Source organism: Periophthalmus magnuspinnatus, chromosome 9 (genome assembly GCF_009829125.3).
Source record: "Periophthalmus magnuspinnatus isolate fPerMag1 chromosome 9, fPerMag1.2.pri, whole genome shotgun sequence".
NCBI classification, from domain to species: domain Eukaryota; kingdom Metazoa; phylum Chordata; class Actinopteri; order Gobiiformes; family Gobiidae; genus Periophthalmus; species Periophthalmus magnuspinnatus.
In genome coordinates, this window is record NC_047134.1 from 33,541,990 (window position 1) to 33,559,049 (window position 17,060).

The 17,060-nt window shown below is 44.3% G+C and overlaps 2 protein-coding genes across 2 annotated transcripts in view; both read left to right on the top strand.

Moving 5' to 3' along the window:
- Window positions 1-17,060, top strand: part of aacs (acetoacetyl-CoA synthetase) — a 302,245-nt gene that overhangs the window by 72,723 nt on the left and 212,462 nt on the right. The window lies entirely within an intron of this gene.
- The window catches only part of si:dkey-215k6.1 (transmembrane protein 132D), a 346,463-nt gene continuing 330,188 nt past the window's right edge, over window positions 786-17,060 (top strand). Inside the window, exon 1 of the mRNA XM_033972623.2 lies at window positions 786-888. Coding sequence (XP_033828514.2) covers window positions 786-888 — 103 coding nt within the window. The remainder of the gene's footprint in view (window positions 889-17,060) is intronic.

The following is a 17,060-nucleotide window of genomic DNA, read 5'->3' on the forward strand; positions in this document are numbered from 1 at the left end:
ATGTCAGGGTCTCACTGCTCAAACTGGCTCCAGAAGTTCACAGAAATTTGAATAAAAATCATTTAAATAAAAATCATCTTCAGGGTAAAAGCGGCGCAAACTCTGTGCGCCTATTGGCTACTTAATTGTCATTCCAAATCCCTAAGTCCCGCCTATATTCCGACTCTCTCAGCCCCAGTGCATCCCCTCTCCTCCTCCTCTTCCTCCTCCTCCTCTTCATCGTCCTCGGTGGCGGCTGCTGGAAGCGTCAGACCTCCTGTTTCCTCCTGTGTTTTCTCTCCTCTGCTCTGTCCCTCCATCCCGCGGAGAGAAAAGCACAGTTCTGTCCAGTGGAAGGCAAACGCGCGCACTGGACTCACTCTGGGCTCACAGGCTCCAGGACGCGCGGAGGAGAAGGAGACACTACTCCACCTATTTGGGATTTTATTCAGAGACTTTCGCCTGACGCGCGTTTGTGACTTGTGTTTCTTCAGCTTCACTTTTACATCAAGTTTGTCGGGTTCAAAAGTCCAGCAGAGACCAGAGCGTCCCATTTGGATAAATACAGCGGGGAGAAGGACGCAGCAGCGCGCGGTGTGGGAAACGTGGACACTTCTCTGGTCTGTCTGACTGTAGCAGGGATCTGAAATCACCTTTATTTTTTAAAATTTTGAAGGTAAAACGCAGATAAAAATGAGATTACTGATGGCACCGAGGCGATAGTGTCTGCGCTGGAGCTGTGACAAACACCAGAAGCCCGTGTGTCCACAGAACAGTTCAGGAGGAGTAGAGCTCTCTGCGGGGGAATGGCCATGGAGCCGGCCCGGGGACAGCACCGTGCGCCGCGGGGGTCGCTCCTCTGGACCCGGGGCGCGCCGCTGCTGCTGCTCGGACTCGCGCTGCTTCAAGGTAGGACCCAAAGAATAAACTTGTTGCCAGTTTAAAGCGGCGGTTTTGACTCAACTTTGTGATATCTTTGGATCATTTTCGTGCTTGAGGAGTCTGTGGATGTGAGTTAGTCCTTTCTGTGAGAATCTAAAGTTTATAATATGGACTCATTTATCACTGTGTCTGGACTTGACCTCAGCAGATAAAGAGGTTTGTTTTTTCTACTGGAGGAAAATACTGGATTTAGTTTGAACTTTTACGCACGCTGATTCTTGATTTCTTTGTTATTGTTGCTGTTTTATTTTTGTATAATCATAAGAGCGAAGTAACCCACTGCCCGATTGGCTCCAGCATCTCTCCATCTCTCCATCTCTCCATCTCTCCTTCATCTGTTAGTATGTTGTTAAGAGCCTGAGTTTGCAGAGGAGGAGCCGTGTCTCCATCTGCAGAATGTGACATGTAAAATATAAGAGTGTTTTGTCTAAACTCTTCCCTCGTCACTGCTGCTTCCTGCTCTGTGGCTCTTGACTCCTCTCCTCCAAAAGCACAAAGCTTCTTTTTAACCAAACTCAACAGTTCCTTTTTTCATTTTGAATGTCACTTTTGAAACGCTTTGAGAATCCAGGTCAAGCAGATTCAGAAAATTCCAAATAAAGTGAAGTGAAACATCCCAGGAGACTTGTGGCCCCTGTGTGCGTCACTGACTGTTCCACACAAATGCTCTGGTCCACGCGCTCTCGCGGCTCAGTGAGCAGCGCGCGCGGCTCTGTGCGCCGTGGATGCGCCTCACAGCGGACAGAGCGCACATGGGGCAGGAGGAAGGGGCAGGAGGAAGGAGCAGGAGGGAGAGGAAGGGGCAGGAGGAAGAGGAAGGAGGGAGAGGAAGGGGCAGGAGGAAGGGGCAGGTGCTGGGGCACATCTGTGTCCAGCACAAAGCTTCTGTGGCCAAAAGAGACCAGACAAAACTCCATTTGCCCAGAACTTCACCTCTGTGTGTTTGAGCCTGAGCCGCGTCACTGTGCAGAGCCGCCCTGTGCCGGGTCAGGGTCTGTGAGCGGCTCTCATGGCTCTCTCTGTCCCTCCTCTCTCTAAAGAGCATCTGTAAGCGGCTCTCTTGGTCCTCTCTCTGCTCCTCTTCATCTGTGAGCGGCTCTTGTGGCTCTCTCTCTGCTCCTCCTCATCTCTAAGCAGCTCTCATCTCTCTCTCTCTGCTCCTCCTCGTCTCTAAGTGGCTCTCGTGGCTCTCCCTCTGCTCCTCCTCATCTCTAAGCAGCTCTCATGTCTCTCTCTCTGTCTCTCCTCGTCTCTAAGCGGCTCTCGTGGCTCTCTCTCTGCTCCTCCTCGTCTCTAAGCGGCTCTCGTGGCTCTCTCTCTGCTCCTCCTCGTCTCTAAACGGCTCTCATGTCTCTCTCTCTGTCTCTCCTCATCTCTAAGTGGCTCTTGTGGCTCTCTCTCCGCTCCTCCTCGTCTCTAAGCGGCTCTCATGGCTCTCTCTCCGCTCCTCCTCGTCTCTAAGCGGCTCTCATGTCTCTCTCTCTGTCTCTCCTCATCTTTAAGCGGCTCTCCTGTGGCTCTCTCCGCCCCCTCCTCATCTCTAAGCGGCTCTGTTGGCTCTCTCTCTGTCTCTCCTCATCTCTAAGTGGCTCTCGTGTCTCTCTCTCTGCTCCTCCTCATGTCTAAGCAGCTCTCTTGTCTCTCTCTCTGTCTCTCCTCATCTCTAAGCGGCTCTCATGTCTCTCTCTCTGCTCCTCCTCGTGTCTAAGCGGCTCTCATGTCTCTCTCTGTCTCTCCTCGCCTCTAAGCGGCTCTCGTGGCTCTCTCTCCGCTCCTCCTCATCTCTAAGCGGCTCTCGTGGCTCTCTCTCCGCCCCCTCCTCATCTCTAAGCGGCTCCTGTGGCTCTCTCTCCGCTCCTCCTCGTCTCTAAGCGGCTCTCATGTCTCTCTCTCCGCCCCCTCCTCATCTCTAAGCGGCTCCTGTGGCTCTCTCTCCGCTCCTCCTCATCTCTAAGCGGCTCTCATGTCTCTCTCTCTGTCTCTCCTCATCTCTAAGCGGCTCTCATGTCTCTCTCTCTGTCTCTCCTCATCTCTAAGCGGCTCTCATGTCTCACTCTCTGCTCCTCCTCGTCTCTAAGCGGCTCTCGTGGCTCTCTCTCCGCCCCCTCCTCGTCTATGGCGTCCTATTGAACTTGGCTGTGTTAGTTTTATTGGACATCAGGGAGCCTCGACTCTTATGCGGTAATGACCACCTCAGGCTGTTAAAAACAAGTCAACAAGCTTCTCCTGGATCAGTGTCTCTGAGCCGACAGCTTCCCGTGGCATTAGCATTTACTCTGCCTTATTTATGGCACTGGGTCTCGGTGTCACTGTACTCCGCACATACAGTGTTATAGACGCTGTGCAACGACACCAGACGAGCCAGGACGACGTGTCAGAGCGCGAGAAATATGCCTCCACTTTGCTTACTCAATGGTTCTAAATGCACTTTTTGCTGCATCCCGTTTCACAGTAATTACATCAGGGTGAAGTTTCGTCACTCAGGTTGTCGACAGGTTCACGGTGGAGAGTGAGCAGCGGTGTTTGTGTTTTAGCGGAGGCATCGGGGTCTCTTTGTGGCGCATGTGCGGTCCAGAACCCCCCTGCGTTTGTGCGTCTGCAGAAAACAAAGTAATATGTTGAATTTAAAGCTGTATTACCGCATTCCAGTAGATATATTTGTGTGTCGTTTACCTCCAAAGCTCATCTTTATTCACCGATCCGCACTCGTTGCACTGCCTCTGTTCTGTACTACAACATAATTTTGGTTTTTTTGCGTTCACTATACACCGTTTTCCAAATAAACACAAAAATAAAGCGACAGAAATTCCCGTCTGACAGGAGAAAATGATGCAGAAAGCGGGACATGCTCCACACGTCTCGGAGCCACGGTCGCTTTGTCATGACGACGGTGGGAAACACAAAGCGTGGCATTCTTGAGGAAAGGTCAAAGACACAGGACGAGAACACATTCTTTCTACACTACGGACGGCACATGTACAGTTTTTATGGGAAAAGTCGAGTTTACTGAAGCGTATATTTCCCGTTGGTCCAGAATCAAACCCACAATTGTGAAATATTTGCTGTTTTACCTGTTGGTCATTCAGTCTCTGCTCTATTTACGCAAGAATATGGTACAAGTTTGATTTTTATCCACTTTGGACGTTGTGTTTTGAGTGGTTCCTGCATGTTTGAGTCGTCTTTATGCAGCCATCGCTCCACAAACTCTCCCAAAATGTCAGGCGTACAGTGTGTCACAAAAGCACATAACAACAAGGAATACTGCGCTCTGATTGGCCACAACGCGGACTACAGATCCACCGATGTGTTTTATTTTTTATAGATTATTTAAAATACAGAGCAACCAATGCCTGATAAACTCTGCTGACGTTTTTGGGCTGATATGTTGATTAAAATGATGTAATTAAAATTCACTACAAACTCCCCCCAAGCCCCTTTTTTTATCATAAACTTCTAAGAGAGCTGCGTAGTCACGTTTTATACAGTTTCTTCTTCGTGTTAAAGCTTTAATATAAAGTGTTGTGTGCGTTTTTTTTAGGCCAAAAATCGACCAAAACTAAATATCGACCCGTGCGGGAGATTTAAGTCGATATATCGGTCGATCTCTAACGTGAACTGCAGTTTAAAACACCTCAGTCCATCTTTAAATAGTTGAACTCAAGTTTAACTGATCCAAATGTTATTCAAATTGCACAAAAAATAACTAGCACTTGAGCAGTATTTGTCATTGTACTTTATACTTCTACTTAAGTATAAATTTGGCAGCAGTACGTGTAATTTTCTACATTTTTAGCGACGTAACTGCCACGATAATACATTTCAAGTACTGCGATAAACGATGATATTGAAACGACTTTTAAAGCAGAATAACCTCAATAAACAGATTTTTAAACATACTGCATCATTAAAAGGCCTGAACTGCAACAAATAACTATCAAATTAAACTAATAAGCAGCAATTTAAGTTATTTATTCTACGTTCTACAACTCAAATCTGATAGTCTTGCAGAAAAATGTCAAAAATCGACGCAATTTTGCAAAGAAAACGTCCACGATAAATATTGAGCTGCAAAAATGATACGTCCAGTTTTCACATATTCAACGATAACTCGATACACTGATCATCATTAGTACAAATATTCAGCACCACCACGGCTAATGACACCGCTAATAATGAAGAAATGGCATCGTTCTCGTCACAGATCCTAAAATTATCCTCTGAACTTGTTGAATTTTTGGAGCATGGACCACGTGGCTTCAAGGCCTGTCAACAAGTTTAAGAGCCTGGCTAATGAGCGTGTTGTTTTTCCTCAGATTAGCGTGAATAGCCCCTCTCGTTTTGCGTGTTTCTGTCTTGTATGTGCCTGTGTGTGTCTGTGTGTGTCGTGTGTGTGCATGTGTGTAAACTCAGGTCTGGGAGTCATGGCTGGGGCTCTAAGGTTGAGCTAATCACAACACATTTGCGCCCACATTAGCTACACTTGGCTGATTAGCCTTTGTGTGTGTCTGAGTGTGTGCGACGCAGCGATGAATCATGGGAGAACAGCGCACATGCTAATTTTCACTGCGATCTTGATTGACTGTTAGGTATTGTCAATGTGGAATGATTTTAAAAGTGGGCATAGCTAATGGTTTTCCTTTGTTTCTGGGTGTAAGTCATCGCTGCACGAGCCAGAAGGGAATTTGTGAATGAAATAGTGGGTGATATTAACAATAAAAGGATCTTAGAGTGAATATTTTTCTTTTTTTTAATTCAGAGCTTGGTTTGGTCTTGTTTTGTGTCCAGTATAATCATAAAGTTGAATAATGTTGACGTAGTTTGATCCGCTTAGTCCTGGTTTTGACGTGGACGCAGCCATAGTCTCGTTTTTGCTCTCATTTTTTGCAGGTTTAAGGTTAAAATACACTTTATTTCTGAGATATCGCACATAGTTTAGCGTCAGATGCCTGGTAATTTGGCGTTTCATTAGAGTTAAGAGCTGACACAAGTGCTGTGCATCGGCCCTGATCGTTTTGGGGTTGTGGTAGTGTTATTAAAAACCAGCCGTGCTTATGTAATTCCGATGCATTTGTGCGCATCTTCCTCACTCTATCCCTGCATTTTTTTCATGTGCACACACTTCTATACTCCCTCCTCCACGCCTCCTCCCCTCCTCTCCGGTCCACGTCTGTGTCTCTCCTTTCTAAGCTCCTCTTAACCAGTCCTCGGAGAGCGTGTGAGCCGCCCGGCCCCTAAATGATTTTCTATTACCGACGCCTTGTTAACAGCGCTCCATTTGATCAAGCTAATGAAATTGAAAACTTTCATCTAAGCCAAATTGATTTCTAACCTGAACCGAGCGCAAAAAAAAAAGCTGAAACGTTGGTAAGCATGCAGGAGCGGCGTGCTAGTGGAGCGCGACATTCCCTTTACACGCACTCAGGAATCAATTAGGCCGTCGCCTCCTCTTGTCCTTGGGAGCCGGAGAAGCAGGGGGCCATTTCTTGAACCATGTGGGCATGACAGCGTGGGCACGTCTGACAGTGATAGAATATCTGCTCTTTTAAGCTCTTGCATATGGATTTGAAATATAAAATCTCTCCCAGAAATTTAATGGGACGATATTATTGAAAGGAATGGCAGGGGACACGGCGTCTTTGCTGAATTTTGGGGCAGAGTCGTGGAATCTTTGGAACTTTGCGTCATTTTGTGAGTGCGGAGAGACTTGAGGGTCCATTTATGAGTTGTATTGTATGAAATTGTAACGTGGCGCTGTTACGGACGCGTGGTTTCTAGTTAAGAATCACTGTTTTTACAAAAATACGAAGGAAAAGTGTAACTAATTGTAGACTGTATAAATAAATGGACATAGCTAACCTGCTAGCTGCTGCGTTCCAAACAGGAAGTGAGCATGGACGCACTTCCTGCTCCATCGACTCTAGCTACAATTAACTTTACATTGGAAAACTGTCAAACTTCTCTGTACCTGCTGCTGTCAGACGTCTCATTTTGGTCTTAAAACATGATCCTAGTGTTTTTGTTTTGCTATTTTGTCCATGATTCAAGATATGAACATGACATGACAAATCAGGCACAGAATCTTTCCTCGAGGTCGCTCCTGCTAGCTTTAGGAACAGGTTTGATTGACAGCATTGCTAAGCATCCTCTCCCTGCTAAACCAGCGTTGTGGGCAGAAAGGGGCGTTACCCTCAACAGCATCTCTCTCCGGATTGGCTCTTTGGTTGCTATGATACTCGCAGCTCCACATTAGCCACGATAACCGCTCTAGCCTCGATGAGCTTCCTGATTTGACTGAAGCTGAACGCCGTGGGTGACGTCACACTCACTTAAATCACTTCTTTATCCAGTCTGTGGTACAAATATGAGTAAACAAAATAGTGAAACTCAAGATTTAGATCAGGATTTTTGGTTGAAGGATAAATAACATGTCAAATAAGTACATAAGTATTCAATCTTTTGTCATGGTTCAGTCTAAATGCAGAATCTCTTAAAATAACTTTCTAAACATCAGCAGATTCTTTTAACTTGCAGTATATTATCTGATTGTGATGGACCTTTTTGTTTATCTTTATTTATTCAGTTGAATCCAATGAAAGAACCTGGACTCTCTTGTGTTTAAAATATTTAAAATACAACACTACACTTACAATTACTCTCTGTCCTCTCACGACGCATTTTTAAATCAGACCTGAAGTTCGTTTTATAAGACACAAAGAGTAAAATAAAGCAAATCCTTATTTCTGTGAAGTTGTCAGCAACAATTGTCCTGTATGTAACTGACTCTTGGCCTATTCTGTCTGCTTGTACCCGCCGAGATCAAAGTCACCCCGCTGGACTTCCCGAATCAAAGAAATATCCTTTGGCGGAAGAAAAAGCCCCAAATGGAGAGTGAAGCAAAAGTGTTGTTGAGTGTAAAAAATGTGTTTTGTGAAAGGCTCCCTGGGCGCTGTCTCGTCGCCCAGGGGTGCGTGCTGTTCCCGTCGTCGCACCAAAACAACACGCTCTTCTGTGGATCACTATGAATTATTGAGAGTGTAGTTTCAATAGCGAGGATCTGCACGTTGGGTTTGTCTGTGTGTACGGACAGGGCTGTAAATCTGCCTCTGTGGATATCGCGTAACGTTCACAATGTGATTTAGGAACACGAGTGGAAAAGTTTTAGTGAGTTGTAAAGAATTTTGTTATATAAAGGTTTTTCCTGCGCACCGTTTCTCAATATCTTATGATGATTTGCAGACGAAGGAGGAGATATCGTGCAGAATTGACCACGTTCTTTCATTTAAAAAAATAAAAACCTGGGTGTTACATTTAGCTTCACTCATTCTTTTTTTCATTAATCTTGTTTATAAAGTTGTCTTGCCCGAGGACGCAGCGACAGGAAACACTGGTCTGAGCAGGATTTGCACGAGCGCACCGATCAGCGAGCCGATTCCGACCTACTACGGCACGTTCCCAGCATTTATCCCAGAAATAACCATGCTCCGAGATTGAATTTTAAGATGTTATGATGGACAACTTTATCGAAATTCGCGGGGTTCAGCTTCAGTCAAACAAAGCTCATCGACGCTAGCAGTTATAGTAACCAATTTGGAGCCGAATCCCATATTTGGAATTCTGATCGTGAGTATCATAGCAACCAAAGAGCCAATCAGGAGCGAGGCTGTTGACGGTAACCCCAAACATGTTGCTAAGGCTCCTGATTTGTTTGTTTTTAATGCTCATATCTCGATTTACGGACAAACTAGCGAGAATAAAAACCCCAGGATCACGTAGCGCGGGTTAATACGAACATTTAAGACCAAAATGACGAATTGGAGCCAGAGTCTTCCTATTTGGAACGCACCAGCTAGCGCGTTAGCCGTGTCCATTTATATAAACAGTCTACGAGTTCAGTCCAGACTTGCGTTAATGGATCAGTGCCTTGGCTGATGTCTGTTATCTGGAATCCTTCTCCAGTTGACTTTGTTGTGTTTTTGCACGGTCGCACTTTGGTTTCCTCTGTATCCTTTTCTTAAACACCTGCCTGTCTCCAGATATTTGACTGCGCACCACGGAGCTGTTGTTTGTGCGCTCGGAGAGGCCGGAGCTTTGAACGCTGTGCTGAGGGGCTGCGGCAAAACATTTGATGGCATTATTCACGGTCTGAGAGAGGCAGCCAGCTCCAGAGAGTGGAAACAGTTAAGAAGACTGAGGAGCGAGGGGGAAACATTAAAGGGCCAAACCGGGGCGAGATCTGGACAAAAGAGAGGGGGAAACGAGATGGAGGGATGAAAACAGAATTGGGTTTATGGAAGGGAAGTTGTGTGAATTTTTTTGGACCTGTAATACCTGCAGGGAGGAGCGCAAAAACAGAAAGGCAAAGAGAACCAACGCATGAAACTAAAGGAAATGGAGGGATGAGTATTTACTGATGTAGGAGGGAAAAAGCCGTAAAGCTAGCATTAGGCACAGCGAGAGATTTAACATTTCATTGAGCGATGCTGTTAGCCTGTAGGGCCGAGCATTACAGTGGAGATTTTCACTATTTACAAAGCTGCCGTCGGCTCCGGTCTCCATCTCCATAGTGTTTAACATGCTGAACTCAGCTGCAGCTCTGCCCATCAAAAGGAGACGCTTGTGTACGATCTGGGCACGGGTCCCCAAGGCCAAAGGGGGAGAAAGGGGGCGAGAGGGGAGGGGCAGGAAGGAAGGGGGAGGGCCCGGAGAGCAGGGATGGCAGGATTATCGCACAGTCAGGGTGGTTTAAAAGAACACAGGGGCCCGGCAGGGATGTAATGGGTGTATCAGTGCACACACTTCACGCAGGGAAACAGAAGGAATTGTTTAGTATCTTTGCTCATTTCCACAAATTGATTGAGCCCATACAAGAAAATGAGCCTAATCTGCGCCTATCCTGAAGAAACAGTCTAAATAAGACACGGCCCCCTGGTAATTGAGCTCCCATATCAGTAAAAGCTTAACCTTCCTCTGTCCTTTCATTAAAGCGCGTGTCCTGACCCATGTTTAAACACATATGGCTTAAACTACACATGTTTTATCTGTTTTTAGTGTCGTTATTATGGCTTAACGGCATAAAAAAACAACGTTCTATCCATCCTTTATTGTGACAGTGGAAGACTTTCGTGTTTCGTGTAGCGCTCGGGGATCCTTACTCAAATCTGTATCTGTAAATCACTGTAGAGTTGTAAAAAAAACCCAATATTACCCAGATTCGACGTGATATTAAACTAGATCAGAGTCATTTCAAGTAATTTGCGCTATCTGGAAAATCAGGTTTTGTGGTAATAATGAAATGATGCTTATATTTGAGTGGAAAAATACATTATCTGTTCGAAAAATAGGCTGTGTAACGTGTCTGTCCTTCAGCTGTGATCCAACGCAAAAGAAAAATTCAGGTCTGTCCCTGGACAAAAGGTTTAGAGTGAAGACGTTTCGCTGCTTCTGCATTTTTGGTCAGATTCCCGCTGGACACTGCCTTATATCTGTCTGAAACGACGAGCTAACGACACTGAAACTAGCACACCGAGCTATTTACAGTTTGTTTGCTAGGTCTATTGAGCTATACTAAGTGTGCACTGTGCCTGAGACATACTTAGCATAGTCCTTCAAGCCCCTAATGAGTGATTTCACACCTATTAGCATCCTGGCTAGCCCTTGTTTTCTTTGTTTAGATGGAAGAGAATGTTCCGATGTTCCTGGCGTGAGAGCAGCTCAGGACCCCAGTCTGCTGTGCGTCCATCTCAAAGACACTAACTAAGAGAGTGAAGTTCAGATCTGAGCCAGAGAAAAGAAACGGTTTGAGAGGAGGAGTTAAAGAAGATATTTTTGTCAGGAATGTGGACCTGAGACATACTGATGTACAACTCTATCCTCAGACGCAAAGCAAAGAGAACAGTTATAGGTTGAATAGGGTCGTTAAGGCTGAAACTGGAGACAAAAGCTGTTTACAGTTTCAGTTAGCGTAGTTAGCTCTTCCCTTCAGACAGATATAAGCCAGTGTCCAGCAGTAAACTGACCAGAAACGTCCGAAAACGTCTTCACTCCTGCAACGATTTGTCCAGTGACAGATTTAAATTTCGTGTTTTTCTTTCACTATTGACCAGATGCACGAACAGCCAAACATCTTCACTCTCCAGTCTAAAAATAGTGTCTTTTATTATCTTTGTCGTATCAAAAACAGTTTCCAGTTTTGCGCTTTTTTCTTAGTAGTGAAATCTTCTTTGAAACTGTATTAGTCTAATCCATTTTTCCACTTTGGATTTCTTAAGTCACTGATGGAAACTGGAGGATCTGAAGTAAAAAAAATCACCTCAAAACTTCACAGCTTGCAGTGCAGCTTTTGTTATGTCCTCGGGCGAGTCACCCACTTCACTTTGGACGGACGTAGTGAGTGAGGGTTGGATTGGCTCGTGCGTGTCTCTATTGGCCGAGGTAGATGTGGTTACATTTTTACCACCAACAAGTGTGAGGAGTGAACGGAAAGTGCAAAACAAAGCACTCTGCCTGTCACGAAGGGCTCATATTAAAATTCATACTTTTCTATTACCTAATCGGACCATTTTTAATTATTTACGCATTAACATTTGTACCTTAGAATGGCGTACCGCTGGGGTTTTTTGTCAGTTTGAGCAGTTTGACACGTCTGCTGGTCCAATCAAAACTGTTAGAGGGTTCGTGTCACTGTCATTATCAAAGTTAAACGCAGGTAAATCAAAGTAAATATACAGGAGAAAAGAAATACGCGAGTAAAAGCATCACGTTGAAACATCCGCTTAGGTAAAAGTATTAAAGTACCTGTTTAAAATGTAGTTTCACGCAGGTTTTGACGTCTTACAAGGCTCCGAATGTAGTGATTCTGATACAGGTTTGTGCTGAATTTTGTTCAGTATCGACTCGATCTTTTTATTCTAAAAATAAACGCTCAGTAGGTTTTCAGCAGGTAATAAAAATACCTTTGCTTTTTAGATGTGTTCAGAAATATAGTGGAGTAGAAAGTACAGATACTGCTCTCAAATGTAGTGAAGTAATAGTAAAACGTACTCATTTTAAACTGTACTTGAGTATAAATTAAACTGTAGGCGTCTGTACTTTACTTTTGTTACTTTATTCTGCTCCACTATTGATTTTTGAGTATTATGAATGTACTGCAGCTTATAGTTGACTTGCTTTTGTGCGTAAGTAACTGCATACACTTTATTTTATATATGGATTTGTTATTTATAATGGCTCTATATTCTCGGCTGTCATTGAGTACGACAGATTGTGACCTTGTGCGCTAAGCAAAGCCCGTCTTCTGTAGGTCCACTGCTTAGTATGTGTGTGGGAACAAACAGTAAAGGAAATGCCTTCAGTACGTCGCACGTCTCCTGAGTATTGAATGAGTAACTAAGTGTGTATAAGTACAAACTGTGTACAGGGGAGTGTTTCAAACTAAGCAGGACTGCATCTTTGTGCCAGTCTTTTCAGGGCTTTTCCCTCTGCTTCAGTATTTGTAAAGGGCTGAGGAAGCGATTATCTGGCCGTTAACAAACCTCTTAACGAAGCCCACTAATGAACCTTGAGGGCACCTCTGAGACGGCCCCGGCACGCCATCGTAATTAGACTGGCAAATAAGTGCTCGTTATGCAAACGACTTCCAGTTAATCTGCATATCTTTACCTGAGACACTCACGTTACACTGACAAATGTTTACCCAAAGGCAATGAGGAAGAAACAGAGGGTTGGACCCCGAGAGACGGCGGCACGAGTAAAACCAGCAGCAAATATAGAACGTGCTCTTTATTCCACGATGGTTTCTACAGGAGTCCACTCGGTTTTAGCTTTTATTTAATAACTGTCAGCTGTCGAAAGTGTTCCCTGATTGTGTTTACTCTTCTTCAAGGGGAAAAAGTACATTCATTATTGACTCGAGCCTCGAAAGTTTGATGAGACTTGAGTAACTGCATTCTAATCATCTGTTTACATCTATATCCACTTAAAAATCAAAGAAATAAAACTAATTACTCCCAAAAATCTAAACAGGTGGCTCCCCAACCCCATGTCTACATTTGCCAATAAAATATTTTAAAAGCTGTCCGTTATCTTGGCAGCGCACCACAGACTCCATATCGTAACTGTAGAAAATCGTATGTGTGTAAGATACAAGTGGAGATATTTCTTAATAACCCACTCAAATTTAAAGTCAGTGGAAGTTGGATTGGGAGCGTTGCCAGTCCGTGTGGTTCGCCAGCCTCTTACTCGAGAATCCCCAGAGAAAGCGGCACTCTCACATACTTTTACAAGCCAAAATCGCAGCTCCTCCACATGGCAACACTGGAGGATTTGAAATATGTTTATTACAAAAGCGCTTTTTCAAATGATCTAATTTCCCAAAGCCAAAAATAAAATTCACTACTCGGAAAACTGCCTTATGCTCACACAGAATAGTAGTACGATCGTGGGATGTGGAGTTTGGAGTCGAGGCGGAGGCTTGTGTCCTGTACCGGGGTGACCTATAGTGTGGTGAAGCATGAGCGAGCGTTGTGATTGGTTCTTGGCTGGACAGTCCCGTCCTGGCAGCGGTCTGTGGGGGTCGATGGCTTTGACCTCTGAGCGCCTGCAGGGTTCCTGATGGATCGCTGGCCCGGGCCAACTCACTCCTAGCGGTCCTCTGCAGACAGGGGCTCTTTGTGCGCTGTCTTTTGGTTGTTCGATATGAGAATGCAGATAAACATCGGGGAAACATGCTTTTGTTGGGCGATATGGTGATAAAAATGTAAAATGAGCTCATCCCCGTGACCATCTGCTATTTGGGTCATAAACAAATGAACTTTTCCCAACTCACGCTTCTGTTTGGTCAGTTTCTGGGCTCTGATGGATGGATTTAAGCAGAAACTAGCAACGTAAAGATGCTACGTTCAAACTCGCCATCATGATCTGGCTCTTAGAAAATCGTGATATTCAGTTTTTTTGGCATGTTACCCAGTTTATTACAGAAGTAGATGAGGATAAGAGGGCCTTAACTGTGCCCAAAAGTGCCAAAATGAACACTTTAGACGGACAAAAACATCAATATTTATTTATGTAACGTGCAAAAGTTCATATTTATTTGCAAAAAAGATACAGAAAAAGTCGTTGGATGCTTGTCGTTTACTCTTACGATATTTTCAAAAGCCAAATGTCCTTTACTGCTATGAACATTCCATCGCTTCTTGATAAAATTCATTGTCATTGATAATATCTGTAGAAAATCCTAACAAAAAGGGAAAAAAACTTCAATTTTTCAACATGGAGATGTCTGGTTTTGCTGTTGAACTCTTGAATTCCTTTCGCTGTTGTGCTGCTGCTGTGAAAGAAAGTTTTACCTTTCTACCTACAAGTCTTCAACAGGCTGAAAGCTGACACCCATTACAAATCTCCGAACCCCTTCCGGGCTAAAGTACACTCCGAATAAGGCTGAGATAAAGTTTAAAGTCACGTTTCCAGTCTCTATGAACCCATCTCTTAGTTTTACATTTATAGTTTGTATCACGCAGGTAAACTGGACTCAAATGCAGCACAAAGAACACAGGAAGTCGTAGTTAAGTTCAACAGAGTGTCCTTCAAACAGCTGACTCTTAATATGACAAACGAGGCAACAAACAACTTAGGAATACACGTGTTTATTAATATGAATGAAAATCTCTTCCAATGCAGCGGCTCTCCAATCAGAAAGCAGGCTGCGAATCCACTCAGAAACAGGTCTCTTAAACGACATAATGGGCGTGTCCTAATTCAACGGCTGCGCTTTCCGAAGGGCCCGTCCGGCGAAGGGTGTTCCCCAACCTTTGTCTTTGTCTGTGCACTTATATTACGTCGTCTAGCAATCGTGACGCTGCTTTTTATTCAGAACAGTTTCATGTCGCGCTGTCGTAGGTGCGGTAAACAAGTACTTACACTTAAAAGAAGCGACCGTGGAGTCCATTTTCTCCCGTAGAACATGCGTCCCGCTGTAAGAATGTTCGTTTCTGGTGTAAGCGTCAAAGAGGACTAAGAGACTGAAACATAAAGTCAGAAGGTTTAGTGAGTTCCACACGGGTAAAGTGAACAACGAAGCAACGGACTCTCAGGAAAGGACAGAAGAGAGTCCTGAAATGTGCCAGTTTTTATAGTTTCTCCAGTGTGTGTGCGCGCGTGTGCGTATGAGGACGGTCCTTCTTTCTGATCCGCACGGCGTCCCTGTAAGATCCACGCTAGTCCGCACAACATCTTCATGAGTTCCCACACATTCCATAGGTCTGCGCCCCCTGGTGGCCCTTGTTTTTTTACCTTAATGTTGTGCTGCACTGCTAGAAAATACCTTACAACGAGGTGCACGATGGGATATGATGGGAACGTGGGGCAGGCCGGAAGTGACGTAAACGCCCTTCAAATCCAGCTGTTTGAATTGCGTCATGAGTGGCAGCTGCAGGAAAAACAGAAGAAGTAAAAAAAAGGAGGTGGACGGGGGATAAACATGAAGCAACAGGCAAAACCGTGACCATAATCGCTGTGAAGATTTGAGTTCCTGCTGCAAAATGCTACAGGTGTCCATCTATAACTCACCTCACGCAAAACATTATTCCGTTTTCGAGCTTTGGCTAAATCTGGGATGAGTTTTCAGGGTAAAACGAAGCACCGACGCCTGTTACTAAACATTTTGTGCGTGCGTAGCTATGTGGATCATTAGCGCGGCCGCTCTGAGGTTATTTACTATGGCGTCGTCCGTCCCGTTGAGTCGTGCCGGTCAGCAGCTTCCTTCTTTTCCACAGATGTGCGTAGTTCCAGTTCCGTGAGACTTCCTTATCTCAAAGTGCACGATCTAACCACACCGCCCTCCTCTGGCCCGTAGTCGTCGCCGTCGCCATCGTCGGGGGTGACCTTGGTCGAGCTTCGCCAGTAGCGGCTGCTGTTATTTCGACGCAGGGGGTCAGAAGACAGCCTTGGCCCGCGATCACACAACCTCTCTCCCGCCCGATCTACCCTTCCGTCCGTCTGATGAATGGGAGAAAAGTTTTTCCTCTCTTTGTTGACAGATGGCTATGGAGGTTTTTTGTTTTTTTTTCCCCTTTTTGCTTCTTGGAGTTCATTTATTATCACGCTCCTCTTTTGGATTCGAGCTCCATCAATAACATCATTTATTTTCAAATTGTGCGTAAATGCGGTTTGGGGGGAAAAAGTGACGTTGACGGATAACGAGAGAAACTGTTGTCGGACTTCCAGTTTTGTAGCACATGGCGCCCGAACAACTGCTGCGCCATAGCTCTGTCGACAAGAATAATGGAAGCGTACTTTTTACTGGTGAGGCGTTTGATGTCGCGCAGAAAGATTGTAATTTATAGTCATCATTAAAATGAAGCCAAAACATTGTGCGCTAAAACCACAAACCACTTGTTTTTCTTTCCCTGTTGCCTTATAAATAATATAACACCACAATAACACGCTCAAACTGGGGAATATTTCCAGTGAGGTTATGCAACAACAATACTCACTGTGTCTGTTTGGGTTTATTAGACGTACTAACACAGTGTACAAGTACAAGAGGAAATACAAGGACAAGTACAAGAGGAAATACAAGTAGAAATACAAGAGGAAATACAAGTAGAAATACAAGTATAAGTAGAAATACAACAACAATACTCACTGTGTCTGTTTGGGTTTATTAGACGTACTAACATGCACACGGTGTAGTACAAACACAAGTAGAAGTAGTAGGAGTAATAAGAGAAGTAAGAGTAGTGCAAGTAAGAGTAGTACAAGCAGAAGTAGTAGTAGGAATTTTAGAAGGAGTAGGAGTAGTAGTACACATTAGAGTAGTGCAAGTAGGAGTAAGAGTAGTACAAGTAAGAGTAGTACAAGTAATAGGAGTAGGACTAAGTAGTAAAAGTAGGAGTAGTAGTAAGTAGTACAAGTCGAAGTAAGAACAGTATAAAGTAGGAGTAAGAGTAGTACAAATAGTAGTAGTAGTAGTAGTAGTAGTACATGTAGTGCAAGAAATAGCACACATCACATGAAAAAAGCAACTTAAGTAAAAGTATTAAGGTACCCGTTTAAAAATGTACTTAAACAGTAAAAACAAAAAGTATTTTACACCGATTTTGAGACCCCCCCCTAAAATGTACAGTACTTTACTACTTTTACTT